The 23,797-nt window shown below is 40.1% G+C and overlaps 1 protein-coding gene across 7 annotated transcripts in view; it reads right to left on the reverse strand.

The window, feature by feature from the left end:
- The window catches only part of SIDT1 (SID1 transmembrane family member 1), an 86,795-nt gene that overhangs the window by 22,832 nt on the left and 40,166 nt on the right, over nucleotides 1-23,797 (reverse strand). For 3 of the 7 annotated variants that reach the window (XM_037745440.1, XM_017547750.2, XM_017547749.2), the window contains 11 exons: nucleotides 23,252-23,297; nucleotides 19,837-19,938; nucleotides 19,109-19,192; nucleotides 16,705-16,792; nucleotides 15,445-15,516; nucleotides 14,939-15,032; nucleotides 10,892-10,935; nucleotides 4,238-4,309; nucleotides 2,727-2,872; nucleotides 1,543-1,616; nucleotides 597-663 (listed from right to left, as the gene is read on the reverse strand). In XM_037745440.1, the coding sequence (XP_037601368.1) occupies nucleotides 597-663; nucleotides 1,543-1,616; nucleotides 2,727-2,872; nucleotides 4,238-4,309; nucleotides 10,892-10,935; nucleotides 14,939-15,032; nucleotides 15,445-15,516; nucleotides 16,705-16,792; nucleotides 19,109-19,192; nucleotides 19,837-19,938; nucleotides 23,252-23,297 (889 nt within the window). Of the gene's footprint in view, nucleotides 1-596; nucleotides 664-1,542; nucleotides 1,617-2,726; nucleotides 2,873-4,237; nucleotides 4,310-10,891; nucleotides 10,936-14,938; nucleotides 15,033-15,444; nucleotides 15,517-16,704; nucleotides 16,850-19,108; nucleotides 19,193-19,836; nucleotides 19,939-23,251; nucleotides 23,298-23,797 lie in introns of those variants that run through there. The other 4 variants (XM_037745441.1, XM_037745442.1, XM_017547752.1 and 1 more) reach the window with 2 other exon arrangements.

Raw genomic sequence — 23,797 nt, forward strand, 5'->3', positions numbered from 1 at the left:
TATTTTTAGTAAAGAAGGGGTTTCACCATGTTGGCCAGGAGGGTCTCGAGCTCTGGACCTCGTGATCCACCCGCCTCGGCCTCCCACAGCGCGGGGAGTACAGGCGGGAGCCACCGCGCCCGGCTGAGAGTCCATCTTAAAAAAAAAAAAAAAAAAAGGCCAGGTGAGGTGGTTCACGCCTGTAATCCCAGCACTTTGGGAGGCTGAAGCGGGTGGATCACGAGGTCAGACGTTCAACCAGCCTGGCCAACATGGTGAAACCCCTTCTTTACTAAAAATATAAAAATTAGCTGGGCATGGTGGCACACACCTGTAATCACAGCTACTCGGGAGGCTGAGGCAGGAGAACTGCTTGAACCAGGACCTGGGAGGCAGAGGTTACAGTGAGCCAAGATTGTGCCAGTGCACTCCAGGCTGGGCTACAGTGCAAGACTCTGTCTTAAAAAAAAAAAAAGATGAAGCAATGGTGAACTCCAATGGTAACCCCAATGGGAAATTCCTGAATGGATCCTAAGTTGTTCCTCTCTCTCTCACTCACAGCGAAGACTCTCCCTGCAGAAAGAAAGCTGGGATTCTGGGGTTGGGGCAGCACTTACTGTCTGGTAGGTAATGACCAGCTGGGTCACAGGTAGCGCGTAAAACACAGCAATGGTGATGATGTTCCTATCAAGGCAGAAAAATCAAGAAATGGTTATTTTCAAATGAACAGTAGAGTCTTCAGTTAATATTTTTTAAAGAATGCTTCACCCAGTAAGTCCATAATTAACTTGCAAAAGTAACCAGAAGATATATGGTTCCCGTTTCTCTAGTCGTCCTCTCCCCTCTTGCACTGGGGCATTTGGTACACAGTATCTTTTCTAGAGGGGAATTAAAGAAGTAAAGAAAAGCTTCCTTTGGATGCTTATAGTTAGGTTGCAGAGGCAAAAACTGAAAATACTAATTGAAATGTATTTTTTAAAACAGTTAATGATTGGTACCCAACAAATATTAGGGTTTCTTTTTTCTTTCTTTTCTTACAACCATTTGTAAAACGGTGTAAGTAATACCTGCTTCTGGTTTAACCAACTCATTTTTGAGGGCCTATCTCTTTAGGCTGTTGTTAGATTAAACATCAGTGTGCAAGTAATGAATGACAGATCACATGAAAGGGGTGTGGTGTTTCTTAGACAACCCAGTTCCAAACTGATGGTTCCACTATGAAATTCCATGTGGCCCCATTGTCCCTTATTTCCTTCTATGATCTGTATGCAAGTAAAAGGGCATCCTGCAAGAGAAAATAATGGGAGGAGCTGTCACAGAGTGCAATAGTCAGCTTGGGGGTTTCCGAGGGGAGGGAAGATTCCTTGCAAGGCAGCTCAGCCTCTTGGCTGGGAGAAGGGCTGCGTCCAGGTGGGTGGCCATCGCAGGTCTACTTATCATTAGCTGGTAACATCATCCCCTACCCCTGTACCTCATTAAATACTAAAACCTGTGCCTAAGTGCTTGTGGCTCTTACAAAGAAAACTTTACGTTTACTAAAGGGAACCATGGTCATCTACTTACCAAAAATAAATTTTATATTTTTTGCTGACAATTCTCCGGTCCTTCCTGGACAAATCGGACAGGTAAAGGAACATCTGGAATGCCAAATAAAAAGAGAATGCAAAACTGTGCCAGCTCTTTATGTGTGAGACACAAAGGCAAACTTAACAAATATCTCAATTTAAAATTGTTAAAATTCTTCAAGGGATACAATTATTCCAATTTACTAAATTTGATAAAGTAAACCAAATTTACTTGATTAAAATTATTTAAGAATTCTCTTTTAATTTTGCTTTTCCCATGATACCTTAATAAAAATCCTAGTATTTTCCTTGGAATATTAAGGATTGGCTGATGTGGGCAACCACTGAGAGTCTTCAGTGCTTCTTATATGTCAAGAATTGGGACGGGTGCGGTGGCTCACGCCTGTAATCCCAGCACTTTGGGAGGCCAAGGTGGACAGATCACGAGGTCAGGAGATGGAGACCATCCTGGCCAACATGGTGAAACCCCGTCTCTACTAAAAATACAAAAAATTAGCTGGGCGTGGTGATGCGCACCTGTAGTCCCAGCTACTAGGGAGGCTGAGGCAGGAGAATTGCTTGAACCTGGGAGGTGGAGGTTGCAGTGAGCCGAGATTGTGCCATTGCAAAAAAAAAAAAAAAAAAAAAAAAAGCTTTTAAAAAAAAAAAAAAAAAAAAAAAAAAAGAATTGATTATCCAGCTTTCAGCGCTGCCCACTGTATGGTTCTTGAATTGTATAGGGCTGAAACTGTGCATTTCACCTTCATATCTTTTATTGGATATGACACAAAATAATAAATACATGCCAGAAAGAAATGAGCTTTCCTCCTGAAAGATGATATGCACAGAACCAGGGAGCTTTCCCCAGTGCACTCCTCAAATGAATCTTTTCTTCCATCTGGTTGGATCCTTCATCCTTTATTGTCCACAGTCAGCCACTTCAGACCTAGAGAGTGTTTTAATGCCCTGTGCTCTTTAATGCGCTCACTTTCTTCCTCGAGAAAAAAGGCGCGAATTAACAGAGTATGGCTGGTAGTCTGCAGGTACATTTGATTTAAGCCTTCTGGGAAATTTGACTTTCCCTGAAGGAAAAAAAATAAAGGAAACTGAAGTATTGCTGAAGTTTATTCTACTGCCAAATTTTCTGCCCTCTCAAAGAGTATGGTGAGGTAGAGTGGGTACCTTGGTCCGGATGATGTTTTTATCACTCTCAACGTCTGGCATGGTGTCGAAGTCGCTCTCCTCCACGGAGCTGTCTGTGTCTGACTGGCCCGGTGGCCCACCGTCGGGGGAGGACATCGGCCCTCCAGGACTGGAGCTTGACTCATCTGAAACAGAGACAACTTGTCTGCCTTCAAAAGCCATGGAGTGCCTACGGAGCCCATTCCTCTCTGCAAAAAGCACAGCACAGACTCATTCTAGGAAACACTGTGTTGATCCAAATGAACTCCTTATTTGCAAGACGTGTTCTTTCTCTCCACTCCTTCTCAATGGACTTTTATTTTTACTCTTCTCCTGTTTTTATATTTAACTTGTCTATCTTCGGGACTGGCCACATACTAGAATCTAAGGGCATCTTCTCTGTTAACTATTTGGATGCAAAAATAATATTGTACTTATATTTCATGTTTCATATATTAAAATATGAACATAAATATATAGACATTTTATATAAATATATAAAAATACGCATGCACATAGCTATGTATAGCATCTATTGCATATATGTGTGAACCCACACATAGCTAACAGCTATACTTTTCTCATGGGTAAAGTATTTGTATACAGAAATCGCCCACATGCCATATCTATGATTATATAATGAAAACAACATTCTCAGGAAGAAGAATCCTTCTGTTCCCGTGAATGTTTCCCAGAGCAGATGGGGATTTGTGCAGCTTGATGAGCACATGAGCTGAGCTTACCTTCCGCTTTATTTCTTCTGTTCAGATGGTTTTTTAAAAAATCCTGTTCTTACAGAACTAAAAATAAGCAGCCTGCACTGAGCCCACATGCTTCTCGAAGTCACAGAATAATAGGGCAGGAATACAGGATTCCCAGTCCCTCTACACTGACATTTTAAGGAGCACCATTCATAGGTCCACAAGCAATATAGAAGGGCAGGCAGCTCAATGTGCTTCTACCCTAACAGGACACGTCTAGGATTCCATTGTTTTCAGGCCACTTAAGGAACACTGGGGTTTGCTATGTGAATGACTGGGTGGCAGTGAGCAGGTTTGATTATGAAGTTAGCCAAAATGAAGGGTTGGTAGGCTACAGCCGTGTTCACCTGCAGCACTGCCTCAGTCTTCTGATCGCCCCTTACTCCATTGAAACCTGAGAATGAAACAACTGGTCATTTGATGTCAGGCTCCCTGGAACACATCTTTCATGCCCTAAACCCAGGCAGGATATGAAAGAGTCCCTAGGGGGCCTTAGTATTAGATGACAACCACTGAAGGAATTCTGCACAAATGGGGCTAGCAGAGCCAAGAAGCAGCAACAGAACTAGAAAAAGTTGGAGCTAGGAGGAAGCCTCCAGATTTCCAAGCAACTCATCTTACAAATAAAAGACAATTTCATAAGATAACTGCTTTGCCCACTGTCCCAATTGTTAGTGTCTGGAAGGCCTTTCTGTCATATTCTCTAGAGAATTAGGAAACATTTTCATGAACAGACCTGGTAGAACATACCTATTGTCCCATAATTGCTCCCTTCAGGTGTGCTGGCAGCAATGGGATGAGATGCCACCATATTTCCAGAGTCTGTTAAAAAGAGTAAAGAGGCAAACACTTTATGTCCAGTTGCTAAAACAAATCAACACAACACAATTCTAAGTAGCCTGAATCATCAGGCCACAGTATTTTAAGTTTGATTTTCTTTTTACTCTAATACAAGAGTCACCAAAACTATGACCCATATGCCGAATCTAGCCTGCCGCCTGTTTCTGTCAACTAAGATGGGTTTTTTATACTTTTAAATGATTGGGGAAAAAAATCAAAGAGAATAATGTTTCATGACAGGTAAAAATTATATGAAATCCAAATTTCAGTATTTATGTTTCGGTTCTACTGAGACACAGCCATCATTTCCACTGGTGGGCAATAAAAATATTCTGTTTTGCAAGCCAACTTTGTAGGTTTTTATCATGTTTTAAATTTTGTTTGTGTGTCCATTAATTTCCCCCATGAGGAATAATAATTGAAGTGTAAGTTCAAAACCTTTAGCCAGGTTTTGGACTTACCCTTCAGTTATCTTTGATGAAAGAATAATGCAATGGCCTTGGAGGCCCAATTTCTTTTCTTCTTTGGTGGTTTAGCCAAGAGTTGGCTCAGCTGGACAGCAAGGCTTTTGGCTAATGCAGCATTCTTGGCAGCCTAAGCTATTCCCAGGGCCCTCAGCACACAGATCGTGGCCTTCAAAATGCAGACTGTGGCCCTCAGAATGCATGCTCCCTGGCACTGTTACTAGGCTTGGAGATCCCCTGATAAATTTATTTTTAGAGAAATTTGGTGTTCCCTGGCTTTTCTTGGGCTAACACTTAAGTACGTAACATGTCATCAATGCCATCTATGCTTTTCATCCAACTTCAAGTCAAAGAAACAGGTTATCTTCAGGCTCTTAAGTGTGAGAGATCAAATCTTTTGAGCACACTAACAGTGCCACATGAAGATGCTGTGTGCAGATTGTCTGACTCTTTTTGATTTAGAACAGATTTGGCCACAGTGACAGCACAGAGCTTTACTGCTGCAGCTGCTGCAATTGCTGCTGCCAGTACTACCTGCACTACGACCGACTGATGTTTGTTGCAGACTTACTGTGTAGGACAGTCGTGTAAACTCTTTCCAGGAATTTACTCTTTTAACTAGGATTTAAACAATCCTAGGAGGTTGTTGATATTATCATCACCATTTTAAAGATGATAAAAGGGAGATGCTGAGACATCAAGTAGTTTGCCCAGTCAGTCAGATGGTGGATGGACAGTGACTCATTGTATTGGTCTCAGTGAAAACTTATTTTCTTTTTATAAAAAAATGATTTTTTAATTGTATATACTGAGATGACAGCGTGATGCTTTGATATGACATGCACATAGCACATTTTGGTGTTACTGGAAGCCCTCTGATATGGGAAGTAGAAGTGTGTGTAGGAAAACGCTAGAGTTCAGTTGCAGCAGGAGGTCGAAATGGTTCGTGGGAGCCAATGTTCTGTGTGTGTGTGCGTGTAATCGAAAGCAAAACAAAAACCAAAAACTAAAATCAAAGCAAGCACAAAGAAAAGCAATCACTGTTTTGTTAGGTGACAACTTCATTAAAAAGACAAAGCCAGCTGTGTAGGTCTGTTCAGACTTTGATGAATCACTGATTTCTGTTTTCTGCTCTGGCTCATCACTGAGAGTGATCTGGTTTTGATGTTGTTGCTGGCTCTGTTCATTTTGAGGCAGCTGCGACACTATGCCTTCTGTGATGGACAAGAGCACCAAGATTTTCGTTGCAATGCAATTGCCAGCATGCAAAAATGTTTTCTCTCTGCGGACTTCTATATGCACCATTTAAATATGAGATTGGCCAACATGGGATAACAGCATTCTTTTCATTTTGCTTATGTCTAAAGCCATTTAAGAATGCAAAAACCAAGGCACTTCCTTCTAAACTTCAAGTATGGTCTGGGAAGGCGAGCCATATCCATATTTAACTGTATAGTACATAGAAAGCAGAATTAAACACAAAATATCAGTTTATGGGACAGACCAAGATGTTCTGGCTGGAAATAGCAGACACATACGATTGTGAATGAGCTCATCTTAATGAGGAAACTTGTTTTGATATGTGTTTCTCTGAGCTTAGCCCGTGCATCTGTCTACTTCACTGACATAGAACAGGATAAGCTTTCATGCTTGCTTTTTATGTTAAATGCCCTATGTGAGGAGAAAAATTTCATTTCATTTTGAGCATGTTTGCATCTTTCAGGGGGTTCATATTTATAGTTGCCTTGTCTCATTCTGCTTCTGAAGACTCAAGAGGGTGGAAGCTGAAGAGGGAGTCAGAAATGATGGAAACTAGCTGCCATGATTTTTTCTTGAGCTGGAGTCTCGCTCTGTCACCAGGCTGGAATACAGTGGCGCAATCTCGGCTCACTGCAATATCGGCCTCCCTCGTTCAAGTGATTCCCGTGCCTCAGCCTCCCGAGTAGCTGGGACTACAGGCACGTGCCACCACACCTGGCTAATTTTTTGTATTTTAGTAGAGTTGGGATTTCACCATGTTGGCCAGGATAATCTCAATCTCCTGACCTTGTGATCCACCTGCCTTGGCCTCCCAAAGTGCTGGGATTACAGGTATGAGCCACCGCACCCAGCTGAAATTCAATTTTTATGCCATTTGCCTACCTATCCCAACTTAGTGTCATGTTTTGTTTCAACAGTCAAAGAAAAAATGAAGAAAACCATTCATCTTTGCAGATAGATGTAAAAGTAAAATTCCTCTAGAAGGAAAAGCTGGACAGGAAAACTAGAAAAAGAAGAGTAGAGATCTAGGGCTTGAATTTGAGACTTCCTGCCACTGAATGGCCTATGTTTTTTGAGTCCTCCAAACTCAGCACTCTCCTTGTCTTTTCCCCACCAGACATTACTCTTGGCAAAGAGGCTGGTTCAGTAATGGCTCTATCCAGGGAATGGCTGGGTTGGCTTTTTGGTTCCTAGATCTATAACTGATTAGGCTTGTCAGGCTCTTGCACTTGAGAAAGTAACCTCCTCTTCTGCTGTAACCCCAGTTCCTGGTGGCAACTCAAGTGGTCCCAGAGGCCTGTTGGGGTGGCTTCATTATTCTTCTCAGTTGGTAACTGAATTTCTGTAGAGGCTCTTTAACAGTGATGTGAAACGTGGGGTTTCTCTCTGATGGAGCCAGTGAAAGAAATGATTTTAGAGCACAGAGCCTTTCTTAGTACCCCTCAGAGTCTCGCAGATGCCCTGTCTCTGGTACTAAGTGATGATTAGACAGTCATTCATAGTTCAGTAAAAAAGTCCCTTCAACGTCCCTGGAGCAGCTCTTTGCCCACACCATTGCCATCTCATCCAGGCTCCAGGGTCTAATCGTCTTCTTCATCCCATCAAGTAAGAAACACATTCTTTTGCTTTTTAGTGTAGTTGGAGCCAACAATGAGATTTTTCACATACAGCTTCATTAAATAACTGCAGTCATATCAAAGAAACACAAACGCAGAGTAGCCCACAGATCTTCTGAGTGCACCCTTCCTGACTCCAACAGAGCCGCCATCAATTTGGCAACATGTAGGGACCTGGCTCCATTTCTTCCACTTCAGCCACGTCTAAGGTGAACACATTAGGCTAAGTTCCATAGATATCTAGCTCCACAGTGATGTGGATAGACATTATATTAAATCTAGTGGGATCCTCTTCCCCTTTCAGAAGCTGCTTCTAGCATTTTCTCTAGACATAAGCACCAGGGCCCTTCCTGCAACTCTGAGCTCCATTGAAATTCCCATGCCCCATGGTCACACTGATCCTGATCTTGGGAGAGAAAGACGTTTCTGTGTCCTTGCTTCTTCCCTGCATGTCTCTCCTTAGCTTCCAGATATGGTTCATGCCTCTGTCTCTTGCTCCTGGTTGGTTTCTCAATGCTCTGTTTGAGATGCCTAAAAAAAATCATGGGTTATTCCGTTGGACAGAGTTTGTCTTCTGCCCTTGGTTTAAGCATCCAGGTCTTGACTCACTAGTGGTGGTGACATTGGGGGTGATGCTATCATTCCTTGTGTCCTGTCTATATTACAAAGGTTCCTTATTTTCTTCCTTTGTGGTGAACGTTCCTATTCTCCACTTCCTACCTAAGCTGGCATCTTATTAAGGTGTCCTCATGTGTTTAGATCTGTGGTTCTCAAACAAGGGGAGGTGGAGAAACAGCTTTGTCCCCCAAAAGACATTTGGCAATGTCTGGAGGCATTTTTTTTTTGAGACAGAGTCTTGCTCTGACACCTAAGCTGGAGTTCAGTGGTGTGATCGCAGCTCACTGCAGCCCCAGCATCCTCGGCTCAAGCCATCCTCCCACATCAGCCTCTGAAGTAGCTGGAGCACAGGTGCACACCACCACGCCCACCTAATTTTGTTAATTTTTTGTTTTTATAGAGACAAAGTCTCACTACGTTGCCCAGGCTGGTCTCAAACTCCTAGGCCCAAAAATCCTCCCACCTCAGCCTCCCAAAATGCTGGGATTACAGGCATGAGCCACTGCACCAAGCCTGAAGGCATTTTGAGTTGCCCTGAGGATGGGCAACTCCTAGAATCTAGTGCGTGGAGGTGAAGGATGCTCTTAAACATCCGATAAGGTATGGAATAGCCCCTAACAACAAAGGATTTTTCTGGCCCATAATGCCAAAATATTGAGTTTGAGAAACTCTGGTCTTAGAGAAGAAGACCTCACCTTAATTCTAAAAGGTTTATCTGATATGTAGGTAAATCTGTTCTTGGCAGAGACTGGTTTAACAATAAGTGTATAATTCACTCTAGGCCAATGAAACACAAGAAGCTGCTGAGGGTTCTGAAAAGGATCCCTCTGCTGTTGTCAGGTGAAGGTGTGAGCCTTGACCCATCTCACTGCCAGCCCTGGGAGTAAAGTGAAGCCAAGGGAATGGCAGGGAAATGGACCAGAGCCACTGGACTCATCAATCCTGAAGTCCATCTTTCAGCTCAACTTCCAGAGCTAGGAGTCTCTTTCTTGATTAAGCATGTTTGAGATATATTTTGCTGTTGCTGTTGTTACTTGCAGTCATGAATCTTAATGATGCATCTTTACTCTTTTCGGTCACTCATTTGTTTCCGCTTACCATCAGAAGGGTACTTCCAGCTCTTAGTTAATTTTCAGAGCCTTCCTGAACCTCAAAAATGATCTGGCTCAAGTCTCAGCTTTGTTAACTATACTTCAATGTTCAGCAGGCCCTTCTGAATGCAGATTTCTTTAATAAATATTATTGTAATAAAATGACTTTGCAACGTAGGCAAAAAGATGAGATCCAGAGAGCAGACAAATTCATTTAAACATTTGACAACTAAAAGGGAGAGGAGCATTTAGCATTTTAAAGCCATGACAGCAGGTGTTCTTTTACAGTCTTTTATATTGACAGCTGAATGTTTATAAAACAAGGCGCTTGGGTGGCTGGAAAAACAGGCATGCTGACATTAGAGAAAAAAACATTAAAAAAAAAAAAAAAAAAAAGCAAACTCTCCAGCAAAGGGAGCAATAGTCCTGGTAGAGGGAGATAGGGAGTGAGTTTGAGTCTTTCTAAGATTCTATGGCCTCATTTAAGTGTGGAAAACACACATCTAAATAGCTGTGATATATGACTTGAAACCCAAGTTCCACTTCATATTCCTTTTTAACCAAATTCTTGCTCTATGCCAAATAACTTATGAGCACTGAGTTTAGGTTTTTCAAAAATGAGGACATTTACATTTTTAAGTTTGTTAAAAAGATCAGGTCATTGAATTCCTTTGTACAAACTCTCAGAGTGGAGGAAAGAATATATTACAATCGCTGGATATTCAATTACTCTGGATTCCCCCAAGTTATTATACTTTTATTATACTTGCTAGTGTCAAATATTTCAGTTTTCTAGACACTTAAAAAAGCCTCTATCTCAGTTTGGGAAAAGTAAACTCTGTATTAGAGTCAATACAATACATTCTTACTGTTGTTCACATATCAGCTTTGCGATTGGACAGGTATGAACAATTCTGTCCTAGAAAAGGTGAAACTTTAAAAAAAGACGAATGGCTGACCAATGATCTGTGATGATAAGGGACACTCCTAGTAAAGGTTTTTAGTGTGAGCTCCACATGTCAATAATTATCAACTACAGCAGCAGTCTTCAATATTTTTGGAACGAGGGGCTGGTTTCATGAAAGACAATTTTTCCACAGACGGGGGTGGGGATGGGATATGGCATTAGACTCTCATAAGGAGCACACAACCCAGATCCTTGACATTCACAGTTCTAATGCTGCCACTGATCTGACAGGAGGCGGAACTCAGGTGCCAATGCTCCCTCACCTGCCACTCATCTCCCCCTGCTGTGCAGCCCAGTTCCTAACAGGCCATGGACCAGTACCAGGTGCCAGTAGTCTATGGCCTAGGGCTTGGGACCCCTTGAACTATAGAAGTGGTTTTCACTAGCTCTGTTTTCCACAGAAAGATTGCAGGTTAGACTAGTCTGTGGGATAAGAATCAAGGGAGGGTTTGTAAATTGCAAAAGGCAGAAAGGTAAAAGAAGCACGAAATGGAATGTTGTCACACTATGAGACACCATTTTGAATTGAAACCAAGCGTTGCTCTTACCATCATTGGACCCAAAGCTTCCATCAATGGATTTTCTCTGAAACCTGCAAACAAGCACATATACATACTACTAAGACAGCAAAAACCTCAGCATTTTACATTTTTGTTCCCTATAGATTTTGTTGCGGGTTTGTCTGATAGGATCTCTTAAAAACGCGTCTTTGGATATGGAGAAATTGGAACTCTGATACATTGCTGGTGGGAATGTAAAAGGGTGCAGTCACTTTGGAAAACTTTGTCAGTTTCTCAAAAAGTTAAACAGAGTTACCACATATCCCAGCAATTTTATTCTCAGGCATATACATCATTTCTTCTTTCATCAGTTTTCAGATGTAATTCACATACCATAAAATTCACCGTTTACAGTGTATAATTTAGTGAGTTTTAATACTAGATTAGTGCAAAAGTAGTTGCGGTTTTTGCCTTCAAAAATAATGGCAAAACCACAATTACTTTCACACCAAGAAAATACATTCACAAAGTTGTATAGCTCCCACCACTATCGAATTCTAGCATATTTTCATCATCCCCAGAAGAGTTATGATTTGGCTTGACCATTATAGCTGGCAAATGAGGCTGTGGTGAAGTTCCTTTTTAACAATTTTAATTAACAATCGATTGGAAAGCAATTGTGTGGACTCACAGAAGATGATATGTTTAGATTATGTGTTTGTATTCACAGGCTTTACCCACATTTGCACTAGATTTTGGTGAATTGACAAGATTTTTCATTAGAGTAGTTGAATGATTTACAAAGCTAGGATTAGGCAGGTGGTATCAGGTGAACAAAGGAAAAACTAGTAAATGAGGACTATGGTAGATTGATTGCAAAATGGCTGTACCTCACTTTGTTTCCAGCTCCTTCGACCAAAACGTAGAGTCTACATCTTCATTTCTTGAATCTAGACTATCCTCATGACTTATCTTGGCCAGCTGAATGAGGGGAAGTGACATGCTAATTCTGAACCTGCATCTCCAGAAGGCCTTGCACTCTTCTGCTGTCTCTCTTGGAAACAAATAAGCCTGGGCTAGCCTGCTTCAGGAAGACAGGCAAGTGCTGAGGCCAGCCCAGCTAGCTCCTACTTGATCTGCCAGTGGACCACCCTCTATGATCACCCCCACCTGGGATCTCTGAGCCCAGCCCAGATTACAGAACCATCCAGCTGACCCATAGATTTGTGAGCAAACCTAAACATGTATTGCTGTGTGCCACTGAAGTGTTTTTTTTTTTTTTTTTTTAATGTAGCATTGTTGTGGTAATAGATAATGAATACAAGAATCAAAGGGAAGGATGAGTATTCTGGATTGGGCAGTTTGGACTCAATGTCTGGCAATGTGACTGTGAAGAACAAATAAGAGAAGAAATCCCAAATCCCTATTCCCCATCCCCTGGAAAACACTAATCTACTTTCTGTCTCTATCAATTTGCCTATTTTGAACATTTCATTAAAAATCAATCATATTACATGCAAACTTTTGTGTCTAGCTTCTTTCACTTAGCATAACGTTTTCAAGATTTATCCATGCTACAGTATATATCAGTACTTCAGTCTTTTTATGGCTGAATAATATTCTATTGTATGGATATACCACATTCCATTGATATGCCTGCACTTAATGGATATTTTGGTTGTTTTCACATTTTGGCTATCATGAATAACACTGTTATGAACATTTGTATACAAATTTTTGTGTGGACGTATGTTTTCAATTAAATTGGGTATATGCCTAGGGGTGGAATTATTAAACATGAGATAACTCTATGTTTAAATCCTTTGTCCATTTAAAAATGGGGTTGTCTTTTTATCATTGAGTTGTAAGAATTCTTCATATAGTATGGATACTAGACTCTCTCTCTCTATATATATATATTTATATGTATACATATAGAGAGAGCAAATATTTTCTTCCCATTTTGTAGGTTGTATATTCATTTTCTTCATACTGTTATTTAAAACACAAAAGCTTTCATTTTTATAAAGCCCAATTTATCTATTTTAAAATTGTTTAATTTGTGCTTCTGATGTTTAAGAAACCAGTCTAATCCAAGGATTTATACGAATATTTTCTTCTAAGAGTTTTACAGTTTTGGGTTTTATATTTAGGCCTTTGATCCACTTTGAGTTAATTTTTGTATGTATATATGATATATATGTAACAAGATACACACATATATACACACACATTTTTTTTCCTGGACCATTTGAAAGTAACTTGCATACAACCAAGACCTGAACTCTTATTCCTAAATATTTCAAAAAATATTCTCTTACGTAACCACAATACAGTTATCAAATTTAGCAAATTTAACATTGGTGTGATATTCTTAGCTAATCTACTATCTGTATTCCAATTTTGTCAATTGACTCAATAATGTTTTTTACTGTATATTTTTCTGCTAGTGTAATGTAAGATCCTATCTGAGATCAAGTATTGTCTTCCATTGTAACATATCTTTAGTCTCCTTCAACCTGGAATAGTTTCATAAGTTTTCTTTAATAGAATGTTTATCATTGGGCATTGTCTAATTTTCCCCCATGATTAGATTCCAAATATGCATTTCTGGAATGCTGCCAAAGGGTCATCATGTCCTTCTCAGAGTGTCCATCTGGAGGCACACAGTGTCCATCTTCTCCTTAGTGATAATAATTTTGATCACCTAGTCAATATGTTTGATTTCTCACTGTAAAGCTACTATTTTTTCCACTTATAACTACTAAACAATCTGTGAGGATACATTTGAAGGCCATACACTCATCTTCATCCTCATCAGATTTCTGCACCCTAGATTTGGCATTCATCAATGATTCTTAAGCAAATCTAGTCTTAAACATGATGTTTGCAAAATGATCATTTTCCAACTCCAGCAATCCTCCAAATTTACCAGCCAGCTTTTGGCATTTTGCTGTAGGCAAGAGTTCTTTCTCCCTTCTATTACCAGTATCTGCTAATGGCTCCTTGCCCTGATGGGTACCTGTTTTCATAAATTTGTTGAATCGCTGAATTTGTATCCACAGGTGTTTAGGCCCTTCCTTCCTTTATCAACAGAGACTCATACATTACTATTTTTTCCAATGGTCTATAATTCATTATTCTTAATAATTTTTTTTGTTCAAATTGGTCCTAGATTTGGCCAGCAGTCATCTACTGTTTTTGAAGGCAATATCTGAACTCAAAAGTTTCATACAGGTCATCGAGGGAGTGATTTTTTGTCAGAGATGGACCCATATTCTTAAGAAAAGTAATTGTATCACTGAGATAGCCATGGATGGAGTTCATTTTGCAAACAGTCTCAAAACTCAATGCTGGCTTTGTTTTCTTTACATGTTCAAGAAGAGAAAGAACATTTGTTTACTGTAAATCTCCTGCCATTTTTTTGTAGTGGTTTCACAGAGAGTGCCACAAAGAATGGAATTCTTAAGGTTCAACCCCGCTGAGAGAGGCAAAGAAAGCCTTGTGCCATTAGAGGCTCCAAACTCTTGGGAAAGGACATTTCCTTGGTTAAATTAGCACAATTATCCCCCTTCCCCCACAGGGGACATTTTACTGGAAAACTGATGCTATGACAGCAGGAAAGCACTTGGTAATGTTACATCAAAGAACATTACTCCTGCTTTTTGTTGCACCTCAAGATTTATTTTAAGCATTACATTTACTTTTTGATAGAATGTTTAAAGTTGCTTCTAAGTCTCCATGTCAGGAAAAACTGACCCTCTACAGTGAGTATTTTCAGGTATACAAATTGCCTTTTTGTTGAGTTTTAATTAACTATGAAAATAACTGACACTCTACCAGCACCTATTATATGTGTATTATTGATATAAACACTGTATACATTCTGTGGGGTAAATTATTATCTCACTTTACAGATGAGGAAATCAAAGAACAGAGAGTTGAACAACGTCTCCAAGGTCGCAAGGTGTCCAAGGTCATACCGCTAGTGGCTAAGGGGATTTGAAGCCAGTCAATATGGCTGTAAGTCTGTGCTTCAAGCATTATACAGAGACAGGCATAGAGGATTAACATTTCTAGAAATGTTTGACCTACCTCAGGTAATGAACAAATACAACAAGCAGGCATCCCAAGTAGAAAGACAGGAAGATGAAGACACTGAAAAGACTGGATTTCACATACACAGACTCTGAAGGGAGAGAAACAACTTTGGTCAGGTTGTCTTTGGCGGAAAAGAAGACTATGTCTGAGACAGGACAGCTTAAAGGGCCTGCCTCCATCATACTGACTCTTAACTCCTAAGAAATTTCCGTTCACAGCAAAACTGCTACTGGAGATCCCCAGACATTATCCACAGTGAGGACCTTTCACAGTGATTACTTCCCAGTAGAAGCTGCGAAGGGACTGCCTGTCTACAACTCTATGATTGAGCTCCCTTTCTTTTTGGGAGGGATTTAACAAAATGCTTTTCCATTTCTAAGGTAAATATACTTTAGTTTTCTCATGACAATTCTCTCAGGAAGGATGACAGTAATATCAAATTATATGACTGATTTTCTGACACAGGAATCTCTCCTCTTCATTCTGGAGCCAACACTGACCTTTAATGGAAGGAACAATGGTCACTTTAAGGTTCTTTGTTCGCTGTAGATTCCAGGTCTGGTTCTCCTTTTCTGGTTAAACAAACAAACAAACAAAAAACAAGAACAATGAATCAGATAATGATTTTTTTGGTCTCTTGTCTGAACAGTTGCTCAAAAAATGTCCAGAATTAACTCTAGTTGCTGAATCTTATTTTAGCAAGAACTGGAGGAATCTCTAACCCCTAAACCTTCAAACCATCTAAAATCCCTTTTGGTTAGGGAGACTATTATTAGACTCTCAGTTTGGCCTTTGCTTGGGTCCATTTTGGTAGCACTAACAGATGCAAATAAGATTGCAGCCTCCCTTCTCCAATGAAGAGGGGTGGACCTTTCCCCTAGCATCCACAGACATTTGAAGAAAATAGAAGCTACCTCTTCCTTTGGTTTGTTTCTAGCCAGTGCAAATATTTCCCTCTTATATAGTCATCAAAGGGCTTGTAGATTACTAAGGAACATTTGACATTGGCAAAATTTTGGAGCCACATAATCAAGACGTTAAAGAACACACTAGGAGAAATTTCACCTAAACATTAATACCAAGGAAATGATGTCACACTCAACCGTAAACACATTTTGTGTTGGTCACATGTGGCTAATCACTGGCTGGTGGTCTATGTTTTCAGTCATCAGCCTATTCTACCCTTAAAGTAGCTACTGGGTAGTTAATCATAACTATCTGTACTATGCCTAAAAGCTCACATAACCCCTTATCATTGGGATAAGTTGTTGCGGTTGGCTTTCTTACTATTTTGCAAGGTATAATTTTAGCAACTGGGATGGAGAATGCTGAATTTTTCTTGTACATCATTGTACAAATAATGACTACTGGTGAATGTAAGTAGCTCCATTATTACTGGCTGCCACCCTATCTTAAGGAATGGACCTTGATCCGCTGTGTAAGATCATTACTTCATGGTAGTAAATACTTGTTGAGTAAAGGGCTAACCGAGCAAACATATATTCCATGATCTGAGGGAATACAATGCTTGAAAAAGATGATAGGTATGAAAAGACATTTTGTAGTATCAATAATACCTTTAGATCTGTTACTTTCTATCTTTTGTTATTTTTCTCAAGTATCTCTCAGATGCCTTTCTCAGTCACTGCTGATAGAATTAACCCTTGCTTAGTGGGAACCAGGGAGGAGCTTTCAGTTTCCCTTTCACTCCCTTCCTTCAGGTGTTTTGAAGTAGCCAACTGTTCCTCACTAGCTCTTACCCTGGATGAAGAAAGATCCTCCACAGGCATAATCTTCAGGCTTTATCACAAATACCACGAAGAACTGCTCGCCTGGAAAATCCTTCTTCTGCATAAGACATAACAACCTTATGTGGGTAAGAAAGAGCTAGAAGGGAGAAAGTCCCTGGGGGTGGGGGCAGAAAGAAAGAGGAAAGAGAAGGAAAATAAAGTTCACCCCTGCCCTCTAACTCCTCCGAAAGGACTTTCACACACCCATGATCTACTCCAGATTATCCACTCTAAGATAATTGTTACATCTAAGAAATTAAGGTAAACAGATACATATTTCTGATTTCAATTTTGTGCCTACTTGAGTGCTTAGAATGGTAATAAGCACCATATAAAAAATAGGTCAACAGCCTATGTTTCATAACTAATGCTTCCATATTAAGTTTTTATTTTAGAATCTAATGATAAATAATTTTTCTAAAATTGACTTAGCCATTAGAGTGAGAAATAATTTAGGTTAGGGAGGCAAAGGACTCACTTATCATCTTGGCTTTGACTTACTCTAAGTGTGTTTCTCTATGTTCCCATTTCCTTATCTATGAAGGAAGTGCAGTTGACAAGATGAACTTTAAGCTCCTTTGTAGTTCTACAACTCTGTCTTTAAAAACAAAAACAAAAAAAAAACAGCCCGGGCGCGGTGGCTCAAGCCTGTAATCCCAGCACTTTGGGAGGCCGAAGCGGGTGGATCATGAGGTCAAGAGATCGAGACCATCCTGGCCAGCATGGTGAAACCCCGTCTCTACTAAAAGCGCAAAAAATCAGCCGGGCGTGGTGGTGCGTGCTTGTGGTCCCAGCTACCCGGGAGGCTGAGGCAGGAGAACTGCTTGAAACCGGAAAACGGAAGTTGCAATGAGCCGGGATCGCGCCACTGCACTCCGGCCTCGAGATAGAGCGAGACTGTCTCAAAAAAAAAGAACTGGCTGGGCGTGGTGGCGCGCACCTGTAGTCCCAACTACTCAGGAGGCTGAGGCAGGAGAATTGCTTGAACCTGGGAGGCGGAGGTTGCGGTGAGCCGAGATCGCGCCATTGCACTCCAGCCTGGGCAACAAGAGCGAAACTCCATCTCAGGAAAAAAAAAAACACCTCCAAACTTCTGGTGTCACGTTCAGCACACTGAGAAAACGGCTGAAGACTGAAGCATAGACCCAAAAGAATAGTGACGATTTATTGCCAAAGACATCCAAGGAAGAGAGGTACTGATATGCATGCCCTTTATTCATTTAGTGTCCTTGATGAGGTACAATTTGAAGTTCTCTACTGTAGTTATTTTTCTGTCCGTTTTTATGTGAGATCACATAATGCGGGGATGCTAAGAAAGAAATACTAAAATACAAGAGTAGATATTTGGAATATCAAATCTGAAGCCCTTGAAAGTTAAAGTCTGACAGAAATTTTTAGGTCTCATACTTAAATTATAATTAACTTCTCTTCATTCTTGGTGTGTTTTTCAATAAACAATATCACCTTACCCTAGGGAACAGATCAAATTGCAGGTATTTTAAGTAAGTACCTCTTCCAATGCAGGGACAAAATCTTGAAAATATGCTTACATGATATGTAGACATTTTTGTTATAAAATTACAATTGAAATAATAATTTAATTATAAATACCATAAGATAAGCTGCTGCACAAATATGGTCCATATTCTTTTGAATCTGTCCATTCTGTTCAGAATTGAAGACCCTATTTGTTTACTGTTACTGGTATAGATTATTAGAATATGTTTAATGGCTTTAAATGGATCTGACAACCTTCACCCTAAATTGGCACCCCCAATGAGTAGACTGAAATCTTCCGGCCCTACCTCTCTGAGCAAGCTGTCAGATACACGTCCCATGGCACCATGGGCTCCTAATGACTGACAAGGGAAAAGGGGCAGCTGGCAGAGTAGCATTGTCTATCATCACCCAGGCTTTGATTAGATTTGTGTTGTTGTTTGTTTGTTTTTGAGATGGGGTTTCACTCTGCCGCCTAGGGCTGGAGTGCAGCGGTGCAATCTTGGCTCACTGCAAACTCTGCCTCTCAGGTTCAAGTGATTCTCCTGCCTCAGCCTCCTGAGTAGTTGGGATTACAGGCATGCACCACCATGCCCAGCTAATTTTTGTATTTTTAGTGGAGACGGGATTTCACCATGTTGGCCAGGATGGTCTTGAAATCATGAAGTCATGATCCACTTGCCTCGGCCTCCCAAAGTGCTGGGATTACAGGCATGAGCCACTGTGCCTGGCCAGTCATATTAGTTTTTAAACCAATCAGAAAGGAAGGAGATCCTAGGCACATCGTGGATGGCCATCCCTTTTGGTTGCTGGCCCAGTCAGTACTAACTATTGAGCACTGCCATTGGCAAGAATGCCTACGGAAGCGATGTCTCACCTGTAGTGTGATGGCAGCTTTCTTGGTCATAGACTGATAGACACCATTAAATTCCACATTGTGGTCGAGGTCATACACCGGGCACTGCAGCACACATGAGGAATAAAAAGGAAAGCATCCGTAACGTCATGCAATGTCATACCACACACAGGCCCTGTCAGCATCTTTCTGCTTGGATTACAGAGCAGGGGATCCTTATTAGCCAGTAACTAGGCAAAGCTTTCCCCTCGAAGAGTCATAACATAGTCTTCCTAAGACTTGGGGCCTCATCCTCTAAGGTCAAAGTCACTATATATTGAAGAGAACTATAAAAATACTGTCTTAAGGTGTATAACACTTTTTTCAATTTTCATTAACACCTCAGGAGACAGAACTCAATGTTACAATAAAAATTTAAAGACAGAAAATGGTAAGGTTCAGTGTTAGCTTTCTTGAGCCCACAGCCTGGTCCTGCTAATTCTTTGTTATGATCCTTCCTCCCTGCCTCCCTCCTTTCCTTCTTTGCTTTGTTGATTTTAGTGAAGAGTTAACTATTCTCTACCTCTTCAAATTAGTGTCTGCAAACACAGTCTGCCTACTCGTGTTCGCAGATACTGTTCATATTGTTGGGTAGTTTTGGAAGGGAAACACATAGTAAGAAGATGGCATGCTTTCCACCCTTCTCTTTCATCTGTTCTGTAATAATATAATGCTCTATGATAGAAGGTTGGCAAGTTACCAGCACTCACCATGATATTCTGGACTGAGACAACAGAACATGGATAAGCCATTTCAGACACCACTTTAATGATAACTGAGTCCACATCTTTGGGAAACTTGTATAGAAAATACTGAAAATAAGAAAAAGAAAGACATGATTTATATTTACATGAATAGAATTGTTTCCTCTACTGTTAGGCACAAATTCCTATGTAAATCTCAGTGAATCTCCATAAATGAATTCAGTGAGTATTCATCACATACATATTGAGCAACTAACTGTGCAGGGCTCTGGGCCAGGCATTAGAAATATAAGAGTAAATATGACAAAACAGCCATTTTATGCAATGTTGCTATTTCTTTTTCTAGGGTAGAAGAAGTAGTCATTTCTTTCTCAACTAAACTTTGCTATATTTCATTTCTTTTTCTGTTTGAGAAGCATCCCACTGCCTTTGAATTAAGGATGAGATATAAGATGGGACAAGATTTACTTCTTTCTGTGTGGTCAGTGTGACACATGAAAACTCCATATTGAAAAGCAGATAAACCTGTTCTTTAAGAATTTTAACCACCTTCCCATAGGCAAGAATTAGCACTAGACCCATCCTCCCCATTGCCCTTTTGCTCAAGAATCTAGTTGCTGATTGGAAAATACTGAGAACATACAGAGATTCAAAGACCAAGCCTTATGTAGAGTCCCCTGAAATATGTTCACAATTTTGGGCAGGCTGAATTATATTTTAAAAGTATTTCTCAAATAACACCAGAATTTGGAAACATTTCTAATTGAAAGTGGTTGTACTATTTACCCATGTAGATTATGAATCCACTGGAAAAATGTATTAAGTCTAAGTTGTAAACTTGTTCCTAGTGATGAAGAAAGGGAAATTCTGCCAAATAATTATAAAATATAATAACTGGTTGAGAAGCTATGCTCAGCTTATGATTAAGAGTTTGAGAAAAGCAACCACAACAGGTTCCCTATTAAGACTCTAATAAATCTACCATGTACAGAGAGGCAAAACAAGTTAAAACCTAACTTTGTATTTCAACATTCTATTTGCTAACCCTATTTTGAGTATCAGGGCAATAAAAATGGAATCCCTTTCAATATTCCAAAGCTTTCTGATGGGGAAAAACTATCTCAGAATTAAGGAGTGTCATTATTGACGCAGCTGGAAGTCTATTCATACCTTATAACAGGTGGCAATACCCCCAAGATCCCACTTAATTTTGGAGCTTGACTCAAATACATATAATACAGGGCCCTTCAAAAGATGAGGAACCTGGAATTCCCAAGAGTGTTCTTGGTTCCCAGGGAAACCATACTTTGTAACTCAAGAGCATTCCTATGATTACTGTTGGCAATAATGAGCCTCATATATGTTCCCATATATGATAGTAATTGGTTTTGTGTAAGCAGTAAACACCCACTGAAATTATTATCACCTTTATCTGTAAATTATCATAAACCCCAAATAAAGTTTTGACCCCTGCCTGACAATCTACCTTTACCAGAAAGTAGCGAATGACAAATATCCAAAGCAATGGATAGAATTTAGGCTGAAAAATCACTATCTGGGTCCTGATTACCTCCCCAGTTTCCGCAACCTGCCTCTATCTCCTGGAATAGAGATAGAGAGTGATTGACACAGGTTGTCTGAGAATGTGTGATCATTTGGGTGAATTTATAGAAAAAGAAAATATTTCCTGTAATCAAAGAGGATAAAAAATGCAGGTCAAAATGAGACTAGTTAAGAGTAAAGTAAGACTTTCATAGATATCAAGGAACTTGTTTTGGTTCATTAGTTTGTTCTAAGTATATTTTACTCAGTTTGGGGTTTACATGCAAATTATTTAGCTTTGTTTTTTCAGAGACAGGGTCTCACTCTGTCACCCAGGCTGAAGTGCAGTAGCACAATCATGTATCACTATAGTCTTCACCTCCTGGGCTCAAGTGATCCTTCTGCCTTAGCCTCCTGAGTAGCCAAAACCATGGGTGCAAGCTACCATGCCCTGCTAATTTTTTATTTTTTAAGTTTTTATAGAAACAGCATCTTGCGATGTTTCCCAGGCTGGTCTTGAACTCCTGGCCTCAAGCAGTACTCCTGCCTCAGCCTCCCAAAGTGCCGGGATTACAGGTGTGAGTCACCAACACCTGGTCAGTATATCATATTTATTATAGTACTGTACAGGACTGTGAGACTATACTATTCCTGTAGTTAGAGTGAAAGTTATTTCCCTTCTTTTTTAGGTTTCTTTCTTTGCACCTAGTAAGTAGTGCTTTAAAAATATTTCTTGAAATTAAACAGTAAACGCTGAGGGCAGTCTATTAAGGGCCTTTGGCCCTCTCCTGCCACTGGGTGGCAGTGTATATGCATTGCAGAGACTTTCACAGACTGGAAGTTTAAAAGATGTGTGGGCGTTCGTTCTTTTAGGCTTCCGAGGGCTGATTGTGCATTTCCCAGCTGTTAATGACATCACAATAGGAGCTTAAAATCAGCCATAGGAGGTACTTACACCACAGAAATGGGCAAACGCTACAAATCAGGGCTTTCTCTTTTAGAACCAGTTGTTAACTATCTACCAGCACAACAGGATTGTAGTATATTTACAAGTCCATGTAACATGTTAATCCCAGTTTGATTACTCCAAATCAAAACCTAAGTAGCTATTTAAGACCAAAGCTATATTACGAACTAAAAAAAAGTACAACAAATAAACTTGTTTCAAAAGTGCTATTATGTAGACTTTTGTCTTTCAGAAGCTATGAAAGAGAAAAGGAAGGTAGCTAGAAACACCACCAGAAAAACAGCCTGCCTTAATCCAAGTCTTCATGTATTTATTCGGTTTATGATTATGGTATAATGGAGAGCACAACGAAAATATCTAATTCTCCTAATATTTTTTGTCAACATTCTGGCTCTTTATGACAGGAGAAACTAATTTATTACCATTATAACATTGTAAACATTAAAATCTGTCTTATTTTCGTTGTGTTTCCAAGTCAGTTAATAATTTGTGTATCCGTTTGGTGTCCGCTTTTCACTCCCTGTCCCCACTACCACTTCCTAGCTATCAGGTTCATCATGGTGGAAGCTGTGTCTCTCTGTTCTTCATCCTTGTGTCTCCAGCACCAGGTGCAATCTAACGACGTGCTGGGTGCAGAGTGGGCATACAATTTGCTCAATGAAGGTTGAACCAAGGAATACCTGAAAACAAATATCATGCCACCCACTTTATACCAATTAAAGTGATGAGATTAAATCTTGTGTCCAAAATTCCAGTAACACAAGGAATAAAGTGGAATACAAATATACTTCAAATTGGGACAGGTCAAGGGCAACACCACACGCTAACTCTACCTTAGTAACATAGTTTCATTAACAGGCAGGCAACACCAAGAGGTAGGATGCTGATGACTTTTGGAACCCCTTCACTTACCTGAGGTTGAGAGGGGCTGGCAGTAAAGTGAAAGGCAACATTTGTCCTGAAAAACGTAAGTGGCAGAAGGGAAAGGAGAAAAGTGAGAGAAGAGCGTAAGTTAGTGAGCAAAAATTATTTATTTAAAAGAAAGCCATCTTAAACTAGACTCAAGGAGATCTTCACCCTTGGTGAGGGGAGTTCTGGTCCCATGAAACTGTCAAAGCAGACTGCATGGGGCTTCGTGGTTTCAGCTTTCAAGAATGACCAAATTGGGGAAAGGGATTATTATTTTTGTGTCTTTAAATATCCATGAAGCCATACCAATATAGTTTGTTTACTTTTGTAACCACTTTTGCATTGAGACTCTCTTGCACTTGATTTTACGATCAAGCCGGGGTTTAGGTAACAAAAGTGAGCTGAAAGAGAGAGGAAACCCAAGTTCAAGGTCCTTTTGGATAATGTAGATACTATTTCAAAATAATTTTGATGGACCCATGGCAAAATGGATCATTTTTTACAAAGCATGGGGAACAGATAACTACATGGGATGGTACCTCGGGACAG

Source organism: Cebus imitator, unplaced genomic scaffold, assembly GCF_001604975.1.
Source record: "Cebus imitator isolate Cc_AM_T3 unplaced genomic scaffold, Cebus_imitator-1.0 Scaffold201, whole genome shotgun sequence".
NCBI classification, from domain to species: Eukaryota; Metazoa; Chordata; class Mammalia; order Primates; family Cebidae; genus Cebus; species Cebus imitator.